The sequence below is a fragment of the Magallana gigas genome, chromosome 2, assembly GCF_963853765.1.
Source record: "Magallana gigas chromosome 2, xbMagGiga1.1, whole genome shotgun sequence".
Classification (NCBI taxonomy): domain Eukaryota; kingdom Metazoa; phylum Mollusca; class Bivalvia; order Ostreida; family Ostreidae; genus Magallana; species Magallana gigas.
In genome coordinates this window covers 60791925-60813601 of record NC_088854.1, presented here as the reverse complement: position 1 = coordinate 60813601, position 21677 = coordinate 60791925, and the positions used below count along the sequence as shown (strand labels likewise).

At 37.9% G+C, this 21677-nt stretch overlaps 2 protein-coding genes across 3 annotated transcripts in view; one reads left to right on the top strand and one right to left on the bottom strand.

The window, feature by feature from the left end:
* LOC105321467 (hemicentin-1) overlaps positions 1-21677 on the bottom strand; it is a 67835-nt gene that overhangs the window by 24574 nt on the left and 21584 nt on the right. Inside the window, exons 27-43 of the mRNA XM_066077613.1 lie at positions 21343-21621; positions 20610-20888; positions 19122-19400; positions 18613-18900; positions 18096-18274; positions 17871-17976; positions 17325-17606; positions 14520-14641; positions 13991-14141; positions 13237-13380; positions 12630-12758; positions 12291-12480; positions 11921-12003; positions 11593-11780; positions 8892-8973; positions 8490-8621; positions 142-273 (exon numbers count right to left, since the gene is read on the bottom strand). Of these exons, the coding sequence (XP_065933685.1) occupies positions 142-273; positions 8490-8621; positions 8892-8973; positions 11593-11780; positions 11921-12003; positions 12291-12480; positions 12630-12758; positions 13237-13380; positions 13991-14141; positions 14520-14641; positions 17325-17606; positions 17871-17976; positions 18096-18274; positions 18613-18900; positions 19122-19400; positions 20610-20888; positions 21343-21621 (3045 nt within the window). The remainder of the gene's footprint in view (positions 1-141; positions 274-8489; positions 8622-8891; positions 8974-11592; positions 11781-11920; positions 12004-12290; positions 12481-12629; positions 12759-13236; positions 13381-13990; positions 14142-14519; positions 14642-17324; positions 17607-17870; positions 17977-18095; positions 18275-18612; positions 18901-19121; positions 19401-20609; positions 20889-21342; positions 21622-21677) is intronic.
* Positions 239-5203, top strand: LOC105321456 (uncharacterized). 2 transcript variants are annotated; one of them, XM_066077612.1, is made up of 2 exons: positions 239-406; positions 2762-5203. In XM_066077612.1, the coding sequence occupies exon 2, from the start codon at positions 2871-2873 to the stop codon at positions 4776-4778; it is 1908 nt and encodes a 635-aa protein (XP_065933684.1). In that variant the 5' UTR covers positions 239-406; positions 2762-2870; the 3' UTR covers positions 4779-5203. The 2 variants fall into 2 exon arrangements, with proteins under 2 accessions (XP_065933684.1, XP_011418024.3); XM_011419722.4 differs by lacking the exon at positions 239-406 and adding an exon at positions 1070-1364.

Sequence of the window (21677 nt, the reverse complement as noted above, 5' to 3'; positions counted from 1 at the left end):
AATAAATGTACTTTTGAATCAGTCAAAGGGTAATACATGAGTGAGTTTTTTTCACTACATTATTTGAATGTTTTAAAAAATATCTGAACATGGCTTAAGTAATTTTCTGTATTTTATGAAATAGTGGCATTTTATTATCACCTTTCATTAGTACAGGCGCAGAGGCAGTCACCAAACCAGCAGGATTCTCAGCAATACATGTGTACATCCCAGCATCCTGTCGCAGGGCATGGTGGATGTGAAGGAAACTCCGCCCATTTATACTTGGAGAAGCTGAAAACAACCAAGTTCTCATTGCCCAAAGCAGCAGCAGTATTTGTTGTAAATCATGTATGATGAAAACAAGGCAGAGGAAGTTGAAAATCATGAATTATAGGATAAAAGATCAACAAAATATCTTTAATTGGTAATCTGATTCAATTAAGTGTGCATGCTCTCTCTCTCTCTCTCTCTCTCTCTCTCTCTCTCTCTCTCTCTCTCTCTCTGACTCTCTCTCTCTCTCTCTCTCTCTCTCTCTCTCTCTCTCTCTCTCGATCAGTACACATTCATAATTTCATGTTTATGAAATGCTACCTGACCAACAATAGACTCAAAAAAACTATAGTGGTGGCTTCTATATCTAAATCAAGTAACAATGTATTATTTCAAATTAAAAAATTTTTAAACTATTTTGCATCCAATTTTTTCAATATTCATTCTACCGGTACTTATTTCTTTTCTTCAGATTTTTTCCTATTAATTTTTATTATAAGCAAAAGTTTACACCCACCCACCCCCTTTTATGGATGAAATCCATTTAATGAGGTTGCTTCCTTATCAATTTTAAACAAGAGCACTGCTACAAGAGGTATCCCCTTGCATCATAAAATACTGTGGAGGAAATTAAATGTATATCAAGGAAATGCATGTAATTATTATCTCTTTTTTAAATTTAATTATATATAGTTCCACATTCACATAGTAAATCAGGAAACAATGCTCAACACATGCACAGCAGTGATGGTATGAAGGGGATAAAAACTACATGTAAATACTACGTCACACTTTCAGGGAATTTTTAACATATACACCAATACCATGCAAAATACCAAATATATAACGGTAGGAGAGTACTGGGTAAACTTGAAAAAAAGTCATCTAAAAAAATTGTGTCAATTTAATTGACCACATTTTCTTCATATCTAAAAAGTAATACTTAGTTCTGAATAGATACCTGCATGCTAATATCAAAGACAATAAATAAAAATTTAAAACAAAATGAAAGTACAACAACTGAAAATTACCACAACTAAAAATAGCTTGATAATTCCCCTGGTGTTATCAGTATATTTTGCCATCCAAATGGAGTCATTTCCAACAAGAATGTAAGTGAAAATCAAATTTCCTAATTTTTATTCAAATATATTCACAATGTTTTATTAAAAGTTCATTTTATAAAAAGATGTCATATTTATTAATTTACAGATTTTTAAAGTTTCTTTAATTTTGAATAATAAGAAGCTAATAGATAACACAATCATGTCCTATATATATATATCCTATATGACCTACCGGTATTTCATATGCAGATCAAGCCATTTTTAAACCATTGAAAAATTCTCTTTCCTTATTTCAAATATGATTAAAACTAAAAACAAAGATTTTCAATTACAATGTAAAGTAGTATTTTTAACTATTCTAATATTAACCACACTTAAACATTCAAAAATGAGGATATTTTCTAATAGCAACACATTAAATATATCGTCAGCTAAAAAACTCCTATATAAAACATTGCATACGGTATAACATTCACAAAGTCAAATGTTATACATGTATAATTTCCATCAGCACAAATTCCTTGCAAAAACACAAAGATACACTAAGAATTTTGGATTCTTTTGAATTTATTACATTTCAGGAAGTGAATTAATTGGTTCTTAAAGATATAATGAATTGTTCTTTTAAAGTAGACTAGTCTTCAGTGACATACATATGTGACCACGCCCAAGTATGGGAAAATATATGATAAGAATAAGGTAAAACAATGTAGACTATGAAAATATATGCTAAAGGTTATCAGAAGTGAAATGGATGTCATTTCACTGGTGATACATATCACATGCTTATAACATGATGTTTCTGTTAGATTTTCCTTATTTCTAGGAAATATATCACTTCTGATAAGTCAACCAAAGAACATTTAATAAATATCCCCATTCACTAGTGGACTAGTGACTCCTGAATTTATAATGAAAACCCCCAAAATTTTATAGAGCTTCCATGATCGATTGACATCCTCACAATGTCAGCTAGGAGTGGACTACTGTCCCCTGATATTGGGAGGATGGATGATTGATTGACATACTGTAGATTCCTTATTTTACGCGAGTACTTAATTCCGCGATTCAACGATTTACCATCAAATCGCGAGAACATAAAATCGCAAATGGCGAAATTTCATCATAGTTTCATGTTGTTTACATGTCTCCCAAAATTGAAAGCGAGATTTTAGAATTTGCGAGACGGGCTTCTCGCGATTTTACCCGGATATTAATTCCTCGCGTTTAATTAGGAATTTACAGTATTTAAAATATTACAACCTTACACTTTTGAATTAATGACAATATTTCAGTTCTTTGACTCTATATCAAAATTTACTATCCACTTGGAACAGCAGACTAAATTTCAATGATATGAACAGATGTGAAAATGTGAATGAAAAACCAAAATCTATCTTAACATCTTAAAATTTTAAAAATATTCATATCATTAATGACAGATGTGAGGGACTGGAGTACATATCAGAGGCAGTCTTTGTGGGACTGTGTGATATAGTGGGGACCTCAGAAGAGGTAGCAATCAGGAGGGAGACAGAGGACATCAGGGAGATGTTGGACAGACGAGTGATGCCTAATGATGGGATGATTGATATGACGAGTGGAAGTGACAGAGAAGGTTTCAGACTGAAGGGATCAGATGTGGACTTTATGTACTGGCTAAACAACCACCGAGTGATCATGGACATGTCTCAGTCTGAGTATTACAACAGAGCCAATACAACCTTGATTCTCTCTGACAGTTCTGAGAGTCCACCAGGATTCACTCTACTTCAGTTACTGACACCAACAACAATCGGAGAGGTCCAATCAGCATGTGTCAGAATGAATGACAGAGTCTATATATCTAGTTCTACATACAGACAGCTAACTTGTTCAGTAGTAGAACCTAATTCTACTGTACATGGACCCTGTGGTAGTGGTGTTAGAGCAGGAGTAGAATATGACCATGCCTACTGTTTTGTTAGTGACTTTTGGCCTCTGTCTGCCTCCTCATGGATAGACAGATGTCATTCATGGCCTGATCCTGAAATTGTCAATGACATTGTCAGAAATGGATGTCACTTTGTAGCAATAGGACACCCATTAGGACCCCATGAAAATCAAGAATGGAGATTTTCTTTTTCTCAGGCAGAAAATAAACTAGTGTACTCAATGAACCACTGCCAGTTTTTGACTTATGGATTGTTAAAGTTTTTCTTAAAAGAAGTAATGAATCAACAGTCAGAGGAAACCAATAAACTGTTGTGTTCCTATCACATGAAGACAACAGTTTTCTGGGCAATTCAACAAAACACACTACCTCACTGGTGTCCACAAAATCTCCTGACCAGTTTCTGGGTCTGCTTTAAACTCCTCCTTAGATGGGTGTATCAGGGAGTTTGTCCAAACATTTTCATACCACAAAACAACCTGTTTCTGACAAAGGTTCATGGCTCAGCACAAAACAGATTGTTCCTACAGTTACATGAATTGTACAAGAAAGGTCTGGCCTGTCTGTTACAGAGTTCCTCTATCAGGTCTTGCATCATTGATGTCCTGTACAATCCTAGACTTTCTATTTGTACAGATGAAAGTATAATGAGGTCTGAAGTTCATTATGATGTACAACTTGTAAACGAGTCTTTTAAAGTTGTCGCTAATACAGATCTATTTGGTCTTACCAAAGTCATACACACAATAGAACAGTTGGTAGATTCACCCCTGACACACTATCAACTTGTTGCATTACGCAGACTTACAGCTTTCTTATTTCAGTGTACTGCATCTAGATTACACAACATTTACACTTACACAGGTGTCAACAAACAGATGTATATTGCAGACAAAATGTCCTGTCACATGCTGAAATTAGCGGCCAAGTTTGGATGTGTATCTGACATGTTGTACATTGCCATGTATTATAACAAGACACTCAGATATAGGGAAGCTTTATCTGTTTTAGAGATGACTAAGATCAAGTTAGCACAGCCATATCTGATGTATAATTTACGTGTAGACAGAGAGAAGTATACTGAGGCTGTAGGGGGACAGTCCTGGTCTACAAAGAGCAGACAGGCTGTAGCATGGGATATCTTACTTGACAATGAAATCTGTTATATCAGTGAACTAATACCAGAACAACAGTCTGCTCTACAGAATAGAATGGGTTTATTATTTATCCCAGTGTTTGTAATGTTACACTTCCTAGAGTTCTTGTGTTACAGACACATTGATACAACATTATCACAAGCAGCTCTAGATGAGCTACAGGTCCTAGTCCACCATGATCAGGGACTGTATGTATGTGATGTACTCAGAGACATCTCCTGGGAGATCCTGGGGATCTGTCAACAGATCACAGGGAACCTCCAGGCTGCTCTATACTCATACCAACAGTCACTTAGCACACAGAATCAATTCTCCAGAATACAAACTGCTACACAGGGGAGAATTCAGGAGGTAGTCTCACACCGGTAAATAAATACCTAAATTTTCTTGGATCATCATAAGTTTTAAAGCCACTAACAAAACTAATATATCAGAGTTTATTTTAGCAACATTTTACAGCTGTACATGTACTATGCAACTTGTTTACTTACTGCTGTTTGTTAGCAGTACGTGAAACGTATAAATAATGTTTTGCCAAAATATGACCCAGCTGATCATTATTAACTAGTTTGAACATTCTGAAACAGCATTAGCTCCATTCCAACTGTGCAATAATCATTTTTGAGACATTTTGCTGATTTGGTGAGAATTTAAACATTTAAAGGCTGTATTAGTTAAACAAATATGTTTGAAAGTAAAGAAGCATCAATGTTTTAGTTGAAATTGTGTATGGTGAAAAATGTTGGACTTACTTAATGAATAAAATAATAATAAACCAGATTGATTTTATGCTATAACAAGAGGCCCATGGGCCACATCGCTCACCTGAGGAACAATAGGTATGATAAAATCAGCTTAATGGAGTCATAATACAAACTATCTGGACAATGTACAATAATACATGTAGATCCTGTATAAATAAAATCCATTTTCCCCTGAACATTCTTATGTTTATAATCATTAGTCCCTTTTCTAACAGGATGATTTTATAGTCATATCATATGTTGAGTATTGCAGTTCTCAAAAAGATCCTTAACAATAGTTTATATATGGGATATAAACGTACATCAAACTCTGAACCTTCTCGTGAGGCCTAAGAATTGTCCTGGGGCCAAAGTCTTAACAATTGCAAAGAATCATCTCACTGATTAGTTTCTGAGAAGATTTTTAAAGATCTACCCTATATATTCCTTTGCTAAACTTTGACCCCCCCCCCCCTTGTGGCCCCACCCTACCCCTGGGGATCATGATTTTCACAACCTTGAATCTACACTACCTGAGGATGCTTTCACACAAGTTTCAGCTTTCCTAGCTGATTAGTTTCTGAGAAGAAGATTTTTAATGATTTACTATGTTTATTCCTATGTAAAACATCGACCTCCCATTGTGGCCCAAACCTACCCCCAGGGGTCATGATTTTCACAACCTTGAATCTACACTACCTGAGGATGCTTCCACACAAGTTTCAGCTTTCCTGGCTGAGAAGAAGATTTTTAAAGATTTACTTTATATTATCATATTTTAAACTTCGACCCCCAATTGTGGCCCCATCCTACCCCAAGGGGTTATTATTTTCACAACTTTGAATCTACACTACCTGAGGATGCTTCCACACAAGTTTCAGCTTTGCCGGCTGATTAGTTTCTGAGAAGAAGATTTTTAAAGATTTACTCTATCTATTCCTATGTTAAACTTTGATCCCCCATTGTGGCCCCACCCTACCCCCGGCGGTCATGATTTTCACAACCTTGAATTTACACTACCTGAGAATGCATCCACACAAGTGTCAGCTTTCCTGGCTGAGAGTTTCTGAGAAAAAGATTTTTAAAGATTTACTGTATATATTCCTATGTAAAACTTCGATCCCCCATTGTGGCCCCACCCTACCCCCGGGGGTCATGACTTTCACAACTTTGAATCTACACTACCTGAGGATGCTTTCACACAAGTTTCAGCTTTCCTGGCTGATTAGTTCCTGAGAAGAAGATTTTTAAAGATTTACTCTATATATTCCTATGTAAAACTTCGACCCACCATTGTGGCCCCACTCTACCCCGGGGGTCATGATTCTCACAACTTTCAATCTACACTACCTGAGGATGCTTCCACACAAGTGTCAGCTTTCCTGGCCGATTAGTTTCTGAGAAGAAGATTTTTAAAGATTTACTTTATATATTCATATGTTAAACTTCGACCCCCCATTGTGGCCCTACCCCCGGGGGTCATGATTTTTTCAACTTTGAATTTACACTATCTGAGCATACTTCCACACAAGTGTCAGCTTTTTCTGACCGATTAGTTTCTGAGAAGAAGATTTTTAAAGATTTACTGTATATATTCCTATGTAAAACTTCGATCTCCCATTGTGGCCCCACCCTACCCCCGGGGGTCATGATTTTCACAACTATGAATGTACATTACCTGATGATGCTTTCACACAAGCTTCAGCTTTCCTGGCTGATTAGTTTCTGAGAAGAAGATTTTTAAAGATTTACTCTATATATTTATTTGTTAAACTTCGACCCCCCCCCCCCCCCCCATTGTGGCCCCACCCTCAGGTGAGCTTAAAAGGTTAAGTTTACAATACAATAATTGATAAAGTTGGTTTCTGGAAGAACAGACTTTGAAAATTTTCTTAATAAATATTGACAATTTTTTTACTTTTTTAATCTTTAGTTTTTAAGATCTGTGTACAAACATAGAATTGTGAGCAAATCTCTGTATCTTGCTTATAAATCGAAGCGTAACACTCAAATATGGTTAGTAAATAGAAATTGTAAACAATTAAACACAAGAAACATGCACTTTAACAAATAAAGAACACAATTTATTTTTTCGAAATGAATCATATATATACATATATATACCTACATATTTCCGTCAGCGATATCAAACTGAATAAACTCGAGAAAATGCCGAGCGACTCAACAAAACCTATTGCATTGTAATCTACCATTACGCAAAAGATAATGCCGAATTACCGATAGAATGAATTGTATTTCAGTACTTTTTTTAATACATCAGATTTTGCTTAATTTGCGCAGGTAAACAGTTAACTGGATTTGATACGTAAAAATCACGAAATACAGACGATAGTCTCCAAGTTACAAAGCATAAATAATGAAAACGAAACGAAAATCAGAACAAGCTAACACCAACGTCATGTGTGAAAACTGTCAACGCATTGAAATATTTAGCCTCAATTTACTTCACAAATTCGGCACCAATATATTTTGCATGTTTCAAAAATTTCCCTTCATACGCGAACTGTTGCATAACAAGCAAATTCATCATAGTCAGGTCGACCCTTTTTCGTACAATGTCATAGCTGCTTTAAACAAAGAGCCTCGTTTTAGAAGTATGGAATACGAGTCTTGGTAAAATGGGTATGCAAACCCGGGCCGTGGCAAAATAAAAGCCGGGGCAGATCGGCAATCGACAATTCCAAATACGCATTATTTTGCGGCATATTTACAGCGAATACAAATATTACTGGTCCATCAAATATCCTGAAATTTTAATGAGATTGGCAGATTTATAACTGGCATTAACTGCCAATCTTTTGTTTTGCCCAGGCCAAGTCTTGCCTACCCATTTTACCGGATGCCGAACGCGAAGCTAAAACACGCCTTTCCTTTATTATTAATTTCGTAATAACTCAGATTTGAAACAGAATTAGACCTTAATTTTTGCAATTTATATTTTCCTTCCCATAAGGATAATTTATGCTAAACTACGTTGAATTGAAATCAGTAGTTCTTGAGAAGAAGATTTTTAAAAATGCACCCCCCTTTTTCTACAGTTTCAAGGTTTTCTCCGCTTTGAATACAGATCGGACTTTTATTTCTGCAATTTATATTCGCCATCCCTTAAAGATGCTTTGTGCCAAATTTGGTTGAAATTGGATAAGCGGTTTTAGAGAAGAAGTTCAAAATGTAAAAAGTTTACAGACGGACGGACGGACGGACGGACGGACGGACGGACAGACAGACGGACAGACGGACGACGGACAAAATGTGATCAGAATAGCTCACTTGAGCTTTCAGCTCAGGTGAGCTAAAAAACCAAGAACCAAGATACCTGGAACAGATTTTCCGTTGAGGGTCCAGGTTACCGTGGGGACAGGAATTCCGGTGGCAGCACATGACAACACGATTCTGCTGTTCTGTATCACTTCCTGACTTCTGGGGGCCACCGTTATCTTAGGAGGGACTAAAATATCAATATTGCAGCAATCAAATCTAACAAGATTGATATCAAACATCAAAACAAATTCAACTCGATCAATATGTAATTGAATGTTAATCTGCAAAATGAAATATTTCTTTGATGTCAAGTCTGATATCCCAGACATATTTTTTTACAGGTTGATCCATTTTAAAATTGGCTAAGAAATGACACAAGAAAAGTATATTCATTATAATAACAAAGAACTTGATCTTATAGTCCAAGCTATGAGTCAATTTTAAAGTAAACATCTACCTTGCACCCTGAGTACTCTATCCATGGAGTCCCTCCCTGCCACATTGATGGCCGTACAGGTATAGCTGCCCGTGTCGTCCGCCTGGATACCAAATTGACATGTGCATGTTTGCTCGTTTTTGCTTCATTTAGATTTTAATGATGAATATATTTCATAAATATGAATTCGGCGTAAACAGAATATTCCTATCATGGTTTTGTGGTATTTATGACAGCTATAAATAAAAAAATAATTTAACATTATAGCCGCATAAAATTGAAATTACAATTCTCAGGCCTAAGCGCAATCCATTTTGAGGGAGCCCCATTGCAAACTTTATTGCATCTTTAATGAAATAAAGAGTTGGTAATGCAGCCGCCTATCCACTTTTGCATTATTTGGAACACCTCATGTTTAACCCTTATTTATCGCATTATTATCAAAAGAATACCGATTAAATTCACTTTTGTATTCACTATTCTAGTCCTGTCATGCACAGTAAAGTCTGATGATGATATAAAATGTGTATAAAACCAAACCATGTGTGTAGTTTCTATAAATAGTCCAAAGCAAGGGAAATTTATACTACCATTGACAATAATAGAAGGGTACTCCAAGGGTTGTACATTCATTGAACATTAAAGGCCGGGGTCAACCTAGATTTTCTGCCACCTGGTAGACAATTAAGCCTATAAGGGCAAAAAGGCGGGGCTACCTCCATCACTGTCGGTGATGCTGATAAGAGTAAACATTGCATGTGGCTCAGTCCGCTTTGTTTATATACTGGGGAAAACCCAATCTATTAAGAGGGGCTGTATAAATTTTCATATAGAGGGATTTTGATCAGTTTATAATTTTATTTATGTTGTTTTGTAACATATATGTGTGAATTTAAGATGATAAAATTTCAATACTGATATATGGCATCCCTGAAACAATAATGGTTTCAAGCATGAAACTTGATCCAAGTAACATTTAGCAGTTCCCCCACTTACAAAGAATAATCACAGGTTCTCTAGGGATATTTTTCATTCAACTGATTAAAATCCCAGTAGATTGTCATTACGACGTGAGAAGAAAATATGAACACTAATTAACAGCTGGTTGTTGAGAACTCAAATACAACGTTTATAAAACTTTCATTTACTTTTACAAGCAAACATATATTCATATACCCCTTAATATTTACCCCATATTAATCATCCTCTGGTGGGAACTAGTGAAATTGGAGGGAAATGGAAGGACATCACAATAAGCAGGGAGAAATGAAATTCCAGCTTTGGAAGTAACTAAATGTCGTGGAGAAACTTTTTTTAGCTTTTGACACACTGAGTTGGGATTTTGATGAAGTTCCTGTTGAGAAAAACAGTAAAGGGTTTATTACAAAGTTCTTAGGACAGTGACCCACATTTTGATGACTTTGTGATAAGTCAGGTTCGGGAGACTGAAGATTGAAGAATGTCAGCATTGCTTGTGTATAATTTCGTACATCACCTACAAAACTATGGTTGCTAGTGGAAGATTCTTATGTGGAACTAAAAGCAATGTGATAATTTTAACTTTAGGTTTTTAATAAATTTCAATAATTATCACACCAACAGTGTTATTCATGTGATGGATTAATTTTTAATCAATGCCAAGGTAAAAGATTTTTGCAGATTCATTTCTCATGCTGTGATGAGTAAACTACAGAGCACATGGCTACAGCCACTTCCTGTGTAAACAAAACATTGGTAATCTCCGCCTCCAATGTCAATCACTAGTTTAGAATTCAAAATTTTGAGCTGCTTCAGAACTTTATAAGATGAATACTCTTTTAATAATTTTTTGTTTGTAAAAACTTTGACGTCAATTGATAGCTGCCTTGGTAGCTACTTCCACACAAAAAATTAGAATTTTTTTTATTCATGAATAATGCTATTAATTTGAAAATATTCTCTCTGAACTGAAAGCTGCAAAGAAAATTGAATTTCCCATTCATTTTGTGATTGGCTGCTATTTATACCTGGGCCCCAGCCTTTAACAGAGACCTGGAATCATTGAAATTTGATTAAGAAGGTTGTATATTCATTCTCTGTTGCTGTAGGAGCTACATTGTACATCCCAGATAGCATGACTACGTTGGGCCAACGTTGGCCTTTAGTTGTTCATTACGTTGTACCAACGTTGGCAGACTACGTTGGGCCAACGTAATTTTGCTTACGTTGGGCCAACATTGTGTGCCCAACGCCAACCATCGACCAACGGTACAACCAATTACCAACGTTGGCCCAACGTAGTCATGCTATCTGGGATCGTCCCATGTTGCATCAATGATACACATTTTTGTACATTTTACTAGATATTAAAATGCTTTTGGAACCTAAGATTGCCAATGTTTATTTTTTTCAAAATGCCTCTTTCATCTACTTTATTACCAATAAAAAAAAAAAAAGCTGCCACCCACCCTCATCTTTTATTGGGAAATTTGGCCTGAGAACCATTATTTCAAATTTCAATTTTATGTGGCCTAACTTGTGTATATTGATAAGAGTAACTGGTTCATCGGTCTGAATGCAAATTGCAATTAACTGTTTAACAATTTCGCAATTGATTGCCATCCTTAAATCTTATTTTTAGTAATAGCTGAATATATAAGATATCTATGTTATGTATCACAATGACTGAGATTACACACAGTTTTGACCAAACATTCCATCATGCCCCTTATTCATATCTTACATCCAGAGAGTTGATCAGCAAAGTCCCAGAATCCTCCACTACGTACTTCCTGTCCTCCCTGATCAGTCGGCCATCCTTTAACCATGTGACATCTGGTCGTGGTTCACCAGTTGCATTACATGAGATTCTGGCTGTTGACCCCACGGTACCAGTCATGAGGCGAGCTCCTTTCTCAATCCTAGGGGGCACTGTAGTAGAAAAGTATACTAATTAGATAGAACATCATTGAAATCCCTCGAGAACATCAAATTTCCTCGATAAACCATTTCTGTTAATGTTGTTTAATTGACCTGGTACAAGAAATACAGAACAATGAAATAGCGTGTACCGTGAACAGTGAGGGTGATGCTAACTTCATCGAGGCCGGCAGTGTTTGTAGCGATACATCGATAGGTCCCTGTGTCTTCTGGCCTGGAAAAAGTCATACGGTATCAGATATGAAATGTTAATATCATAGTGCATGATCATAAACTCTAAATCCATCACTGCAGTCCCACATTATACTCTTACTATTAGTAGAAATTTCCACCTGGGAGTATTTATACTAAATACACAATGAATAAATATGCAACAATGAAGAAAGTACTCATATTTGACCCATGTCATATTTGTGAGACCAAAAGATATAATTTAAAGAAGCAAAACTTCAATTGATCGATTTCTCTTTGAATTAGCAAAAGTACTTGTCTGATTCTGACCTTGAGTAGGGGATGAGTAGCCAGCCTGATCTGAGGAGACGGTAGTGGTAGCTGCCCGTCAGTTTCTGTCCGTCCTTCTCCCAGGATATCGTCGGCTGGGGACGACCCTCGGCACGACACGGTAGTACGATGTTCCGGCCTTGCTGTACAGAGTACTGGGTTTGAGTCACGTCCGTTATTTTGGGAGGAACTGTGTCATACATAGGGGAATAATTAGATCAATGTATACAAATACATATATTAAACATTTAAATCATTCTTTTCTAACTTAAAAAACAATTTTAAGTAACATCAATTGTGGTTTCACTGCTGCAAAAGTTTGGTACCTTTCTTACTTACTAAACATCCTGAGAAAGATTTGTGCCATGGCTGTTCCAGCGTTGTTACGAGCAATACAAATGTACATTCCAGAGTCCCTTTCATCTGTTCTCCGCAATAGAAGCGTGCCATTTTCCATGATGTAGTAATCTAGACAAGGAAACTTTCATTTTGATTTAAAAATATCATGACTTCTCCTTTCACCCAGCATTTATCTATAATTTACTAGTTTCAATTGTTATTCAAGTTCTTCACCCTTGTCCTTCTAACTTCCACACAATGGCTTCTCCATCCTCATTACTTGCCTCTAAATCCATTGCCTCTTCCCTTCCCACTCCGTCTGTTCTCACCTGCTCCCTTCCACACACCTGTTTTCCACCAAACTACTCAGCTCACACCATACAACCAGCACCATTGACTATATTGTACCCCCCCCCACCCCCATCCAATTGACTCACCAGTTTGTCACTTCCTCTGTACTCTGCCTCCCTCCACTCAACCACCCCATCCCCTCCACTCACCTGTTTTCTACTAAACAACTAAACTGTTCGCCCCTCCCATCCCCATCTTCTCATCTGTGCCCCAACCCTCAAGTCACCTGTTTCACCCCCTCTAGATCTGTCCTCACCTGCTCCCCCGCTCAGGATGGAGGTTCCCTTCTGCCATATGATGGTGGGCTTAGGGTCCCCGTCCACATTACAGGGGAGGTGAATATCATCTCCTAGAACAGCCTGCATGTTGATCTGGGTCTCTCCAATAATCTTTGGGGGAACTATAAAGATACAATCTTGTCTCAAATCACAAACTCAAGAAATCATTGATGTCCCGTTCAGTCATATTTCCATGTCTGTACGTTACATTTCAGCCGACTGAAAGTCAGAGCATTTCCTGTGATTCTTTATGTTAACTCATTATAAACAAATAGAATTAGATTGAAATTTCCATTCACATAAAATAATTAAGGTGGTATGGGACATCTTTCGATATTAATATGGATTAAAAAACATTATAATTGAAATAATTTCAACGGTTAAGAATTTTCAAATTTTACAATATTGAATTGAAAACTAGCTTTCAAAAATATTTGAAGAGGTAAAAATTGTAAAAGCCCCAGTGGGATTCGAATTCATAACAAACAGATTCATAGTAAACCCTCTTACCCACTGCGCTATGCTGTTAGGTGACAATAAAGGGAAAGAAACTTCTTACATAATTACACTTTATTTTATATTTTCTTTCGATAAACAATACATTACAACATTACAACAGTGTCCCATACCACTTTAAGTTTGTTACTGGAAGTTGCCAGATTACTATTTTTTGCCACTGCCAATGTTTAGCTAAATATGGTTGAATACCTTGTACACTGGGAATGGCATTACCTTGAACATCAAGACTTATCTCCCTTCTGACACTCCCTGCTTCGTTGGAGGCTGTACAGACATATTTCCCAGCATCCTCCAGTCTCACCGATGTAAACTCGAGGGACCCGCCCACTAACATTCTGTGTCGGAGTCCTGTTGTAGGAAATACCTGCAAAAAAAAACCCACAATGGTCTTACACTTCTACTAGAAAAAGTTGAAATAGTACTTGTGTCATCAACATATATACGACCCATAAAATGGACTTATTTCCTGCAGATGCAAATATTAATTTTGCATTTCAATTCAAAGATAGGTAGCTTGGGGGTTTGAGACAATAACAAAAAAAATAAGCTTAAAAGCACCCCATAGAAAAACTAAAAATTAGTAGCTGCATTACTGTAGTTCTACAGAAAATTTGGGTTGACAGACTGTGGAGCTACAGGTCCTTCCATGTGAAAACTGTATATACTGTGCATAAAAAAAATGTGTGTGGTTTTAGACTTATTCATTCAAAACTGTTGAATCTCACAGAGTGATATAACCCACCTGGCTGTTTTTCTCCCACTTGACCTGAGGCACGGGGAGTCCAATGCTGTTACAGGACAGGTCCACTCTTGTGTTGACAATTCCCACAACTTGTTTAGGTCCATCATCAATACTGGGTGGCACTAAAGCAAAAAGACACCAAAATTCATCATGAGTTTGTCTGAAATTTGATCAGCAGACAAAAATAAGCAAAACTTAAGATGTTTCCTCCATTACCTTATAGGCTTATACAGACACAAAAATACCAGTCATGTGTATTCCCCTCCTAACACAGACACTGAGAGACCAGTCATGTGTATTCCCCTTACCTTATACAGACACAGAGAGACCAGTCATGTGTATTCCCCTTACCTTATACAGATACAGAGAGACCAGTCATGTGTATCCCCCTTACCTTATACAGATACAGAGAGACCAGTCATGTGTATTCCCCTTACCTTACACAGACACAGAGAGACCAGTCATGTGTATTCCCCTTACCTTATACAGACACAGAGAGACCAGTCATGTGTATTCCCCTTACCTTATACAGACACAGAGAGACCAGTCATGTGTATTCTCCTTACCTTGTACAGACACAGAGAAACCAGTCATGTGTATTCTCCTTACCTTGTACAGACTCTGAGAGACCAGTCTTGTGTATTCCCCTTACCTTGTACAGACACAGAGAGACCAGTCATGTATATTCTCCTTACCTTGTACAGACACAGAGAGACCAGTCATGTATATTCTCCTTACCTTGTACAGACACAGAGAGACCTGTCATGTATATTCTCCTACCTTGTACAGACTCTGAGAGACCAGTCATGTATATTCTCCTTACCTTGTACAAACACTGAGAGACCAGTCATGTATATTCTCCTTACCTTATACAGACACAGAGAGACCAGTCATGTGTATTCCCCTAACCTTATACAGACACTGAGAGACCAGTCATGTGTATTCTCCTTACCTTACACAGACACTGAGAGATAGTCATGTGTATTACTGTATATTCTCCTTACATTGTACAGACACTGAGAGATAGTCATGTATATTTCCCCTACCTTGTACAGACATTGAGAGACCAGTGATGATATTCCTCTTACCTTGAACAGATACAGAGAGACCAGTCATGTGTATTCCCCTTACTTTGTACAGACACTGAGAAACCAGTCATGTATATTCTCCTTATCTTGTACAGACACTGAGAGACCAGTAATGCGTAATCCCCTTACCTTGTACAGACTCTGAGAGACCAGTCATGTGTATTCCCCTTACCTTATACAGACACAGAGAGACCAGTCATGTATATTCCCCTTACCTTGTACAGACACTGAAAGACCAGTCATGTGTATTCCCCTTACTTTGTACAGACACAGAGAGACCAGTCATGTGTATTCTCCTTACCTTATACAGATACAGAGAGACCAGTCATGTATATTCCCCTTACCTTACACAGACACAGAGAGACCAGTCATGTGTATTCCCCTTACCTTACACAGACACTGAGAGACCAGTCATGTGTATTCCCTTACCTTGTACAGACCTAGAGAGACCAGTCATGTGTATTCCCCTTACCTTATACAGACACAGAGAGACCAGTCATGTATATTCTCCTTACCTTATACAGACATTGAGAGACCAGTCATGTATATTCCCCTTACCTTATACAGACACAGAGAGACCAGTCATGTATATTCTCCTTACCTTATACAGACATTGAGAGACCAGTCATGTGTATTCTCCTTACCTTATACAGACACAGAGAGACCAGTCATGTGTATTCCCCTTACCTTATACAGACTTGGACTAATCATGTATATTCTCCTTACCTTGTACAAACACTGAGAGACCAGTCATGTATATTCTCCTTACCTTATACAGACACAGAGAGACCAGTCATGTGTATTCCCCTAACCTTATACAGACACTGAGAGACCAGTCATGTGTATTCTCCTTACCTTACACAGACACTGAGAGATAGTCATGTGTATTACTGTATATTCTCCTTACATTGTACAGACACTGAGAGATAGTCATGTATATTTCCCCTACCTTGTACAGACATTGAGAGACCAGTGATGATATTCCTCTTACCTTGAACAGATACAGAGAGACCAGTCATGTGTATTCCCCTTACTTTGTACAGACACTGAGAAACCAGTCATGTATATTCTCCTTATCTTGTACAGACACTGAGAGACCAGTAATGCGTAATCCCCTTACCTTGTACAGACTCTGAGAGACCAGTCATGTGTATTCCCCTTACCTTATACAGACACAGAGAGACCAGTCATGTATATTCCCCTTACCTTGTACAGACACTGAAAGACCAGTCATGTGTATTCCCCTTACTTTGTACAGACACAGAGAGACCAGTCATGTGTATTCTCCTTACCTTATACAGATACAGAGAGACCAGTCATGTATATTCCCCTTACCTTACACAGACACAGAGAGACCAGTCATGTGTATTCCCCTTACCTTACACAGACACTGAGAGACCAGTCATGTGTATTCCCTTACCTTGTACAGACCTAGAGAGACCAGTCATGTGTATTCCCCTTACCTTATACAGACACAGAGAGACCAGTCATGTATATTCTCCTTACCTTATACAGACATTGAGAGACCAGTCATGTATATTCCCCTTACCTTATACAGACACAGAGAGACCAGTCATGTATATTCTCCTTACCTTATACAGACATTGAGAGACCAGTCATGTGTATTCTCCTTACCTTATACAGACACAGAGAGACCAGTCATGTGTATTCCCCTTACCTTATACAGACTTGGACTAATCATGTATATTACCCTTACCTTGTACAGACACAGAAAAGTCAACAGAAGCATTGCCAGCTGGGTTGGAAACCAGACAGGTGTATTCTCCCTCGTCCAGGAGCTGAGCATTGGTCAGGAGGAGTTGTCTTCCCTGGTCCCTGATCCGGACACTAGGGTTCCCGTAAGGAGGAATCACCTGATATTGTCTCATCCACACAATCTTGGGAGGGGGGTTTCCTGAGGCTTCACAAGTCAGGTACAGCTGTTGGTTGATGGTGACAGACTTCTGCTGGAACTGGGATCCATTGATACGGGGTGGCACTAAAATAGAGACAAGAATAAAAGTGAACTTTAATCACTACATACAAATGACTGTCAGTAGATATCAGTTTTGGGCAGTCAAGCACTTGTGATTTCAAGTTCTCATGACATCAGTTTTTCAAAACAATTTGCTCACTTTACAGTTTCGGTTAGCCCTTTTATAAATCAGCACACTGTCAATTATTAAGGGGAAAATCAGGCAAAAATAAATGGGGGTTACAACATGTAGTAGTTAGGCAGATATACAAGTGGCTAGTGGCGTACCCTGAACATCCAGCTTGTAGTACTTCTCTGTTAAGCCAGCCATATTCTCAGCCTGACATGTGTATTTTGCAGCATCTGATGTCTTGACAGCTAAAAACTGGAAAATCTACAAGAAAAGAGGCATGTACTACAGCATTCCAAAGACATCTGTTTGGTACATTAATGCTAAATTTGCTCACAATGCCCCTATATACATATACGGCCTGTGTGGAGCTTAGACCTTACCTGTCCACCAGACAATATCCTTATGTGAGCATTGTCTTCTGTCTGTAAGATCTGTCCATCCTTCAGCCATGTAACCAGGGGCTCTGGAACCCCACCCACATCACACTTCATAGTCACAGCCCCTCCCTCTGTAGCTACGTGAAGCTCCTCCCGCTGAGATCGGGCTATGAAGGGAGGCACTGTAAATCATAATGTTACACTGTGGTGTGATAACATGATATACTGATTGTCACAAAATGTCACAAAATATCATTATCGAAAAAAGAAGGAAAGAATGTGAACTTTGGTACATTTCTTATTAAATTTTCTTTATATACATGTAAGCAGTCACAAAATTCTATGAGACAAGACATTTGAAATTTGTTTAACCTCTTAACTTAATGCTAAGTGCATACATGTACAATATGTTTTTTGGATATTTATTGTTTTATATTTAAACTTTATGTACAAAGAAATTTCAAACTTTTTGAATAGAATCTTTTCATGTGAAATTTATGTATAGCACAATCTTTTTCACCATGGACTTGTAAGTTGAACTCCCTCTTCTCCTGGCCGGCGACATTGGTCACAGTACATGAGTACTTCCCAGCATCCTCTAGCTGAGCGTTGGAGATCTCCAGGACTTGGTCGTTGTTGATGACCCGCATGTTCTTGTAGGGGGCGTCCAGTAGGGGGACCCGGTTCTTGAGCCAGATGATGGAGGGGGAGGGAATTCCCATGGCTGGACAGTTGATGTTAATGGTCTGGTTCTGGACGGTCACCAACTCACTCTCCGAGGCCACCTCTGTCAGAATGTGGGCAGGGACTGCAAAACCAAATCAGTTTTTGCAAAAAAATGTATACGAAACATAATTACTTGTCACTGCTAAGATTGGAGTATTTACATGGAGTGATCGCTCCTTAGAATCAGCAGTTGGATAACCATTAAGAGATAAATAATTATCATTAAATAAAAGTAATATAGAGCTAGATCTAGAGTTAAACACCAGCAAATGAAGTGTTGAGCACTGTGTTAATTCCCCATACCTAACACCTCCAGCTGGAACTTCTTGCGTAGCTCGCCCGCCTTGTTGACGGCCACACACATGTAGACGGCAGTGTCAGCCACCTGGGCCTGGTCAATGGTCAGCTGTCTGTTGTTGTCAAGGAGACGGATGCGGTCTTTGGGGGTCAGGGGACTGTCGTTGATGGACCAGGTCACAGTGGGCTGGGGCACCCCTGACACCGGGCACTCTATGATCACTGTGCGGTTCTGTACCACCTTGGGAGTGTACACCACATTTGATTCATCAATGGAGGGGGGAACTGAAAGAGAGCAACAAGGATCACCTCAAGTACATCTAAACCCATTCTTATTGATAATACATGTACAATCTAACAGAATCTAATGGCTCTCCATTTCATAATCAAAGTACTGAAGTACTGATGGGAGTTGATTTTATCGATTATTATTCTTTGTAAAATCAACGATATGTTACTTTGCTTGGCAAGTAGTTTATAATCTGTCTTTGATTTACTCACATTTTTATAATATGAATTCTCGGACTTTTCCGAAAAGAATTTTGAGAAAAACCCCGTATGAATCGTGTTGTGTAATGATTAAAGATAGAATTGATTCCATTAAACTGTGTATAAGTAATCGAAATATTCAAAAAATTGTATGGATCCAAGCAATAATGAACTCCAGTCATGTTCAACCAGATGCTCGGCTGTCTCCGTTAATATCCAACAAGCAAGAGAATGTGTACACTAGGTCTCGTGATAGCTTGATGACGCGCCTCTTAATATAGAATAACTCTCTGCTTGTCGGAGATTTACGGAGACAGCCGATGGTTGAACGAGACTTTATTGAACTCTGGCGTATGAATACATACGACTGCAAAAATTATCTAAATTTTTCGTACTATTTAACATCTGACTATTTTCAAGGTATTCATAAATAAGTTTCTTAAAAACCAATGCTTCTAGATACATTACATCGAATTTATCGATTATTTTCAAGAACTAAATCTTGTCAGCGGTGATGATGATTTGTGTTTAGGTCCAAACACTTTTTCACTTTCGGTTTGCCAGAGTAACTCCATAGGAGAGTTGATTAAAATCAACTCCCAAAAAGCCAAACTTAGAGGGGACAGTTTATAAGGAACTATAAAACTGTTAAACTGTTCCAACTCAGTTTTTTTTTCCTTTAATTTTCTTATAATAAGTATTTGTCAGAAAAATGAAAAACAAAAAAATCACATGTATGTAAAAGAATGAACTCTAACCTTCAAGAAGTAATGGTATTACATACAGTATTTCACACTTTACATTATGATGCTGGCATACCAGATATATCAATATTTCCAGCCATCAATTACAATTGAAATTAAATCTTCTCTTGATTTTCCTCTCATTGATTGTAGACCTCTCTGAGTGATGTTACATATATATCTACCTTCACATCCTTGTGAAACACTAAAGTTTAAATGAAAGTGACCTGGAGTGACCTACAATGACGTTTGAGTGACCTACCCATGACCTCTAGCTCCATGTCTACACCATCCTCCCCTGCAGGGTTCACAGCGGTGCAGCGGAATGTCCCCGTGTCATTAATGGTCGTGTTCACGATCCTCAACTGTAACCCTCCTGTTAAAAGCTCCATCCGTGAATCAGGGACCAAGGGAGAACCACCCTTGTACCATGTTATGTTTGGGGGTGGGAGACCAAATGCTGGGCAGTTTAGAACTGTAGTTCGACCTTTGATGACCCCTGTATATTTCTCAAAGGATTCCCTATCAATCACTGGGGGTACTACCAAACAGAATAAGATCATTACTTCTTGTTATTCATGGAGTCAATCTCTTTCTGAATTAAACTTTACTACATTGTAATTAAGAGCACTAAATCATTGACAATTGTTTTTAAATAGTGCTTCATAAAATGTGAAAATGTACTGGAAAGTTAAGGACTTTTTGCTCTTAACGAAACGACTATTACATCTCTTTATAGTTGCTATGACCAAACTAATTAACAAATTCAGCTAATCACAGTAAAATGATTTGGCCTTTCATTTTATAAACACTCTACCAACTAACCTTGAAAATTTTATGATTTCTTTATATGAGCTTTTGTCTCTCGTTTACTTTTTTATTTTAAAAAATGAACAACTACAGTAATATTCCTTCAATACAGTTACACTATCAACCCATTTGATGAATTGTTCCCTCGTTAATTGTACGTTATGTCCTAATTACAAGACACTGACCCCAGACCTCCAGTTCTATGTTGACCTGGTCGTCCCCCGCTGAGTTGGAGGCCACACAGGTGTAGGTGCCTCCATAATCGACCACAGCGTTGTGTATGTGAAGTTCCTCTCCCCCACTTTGTTCCCTGAGCCCCGAGGCCAGGGAGAAGTCTATTGGCTGACCGTTCTTCAGCCACAGGATCTCCGGCTCTGGGGTACCAGATGCAGGGCATCCCAGGGTTATCTCCTGTCCCACTTTAACTTTGGGGAATTTCTCCGTCACAGATATTATTGGAGGAACTAAATATCCAAATCAAACTTAGTCTCAATGTTCAATGTTAATTACACAAGAAATG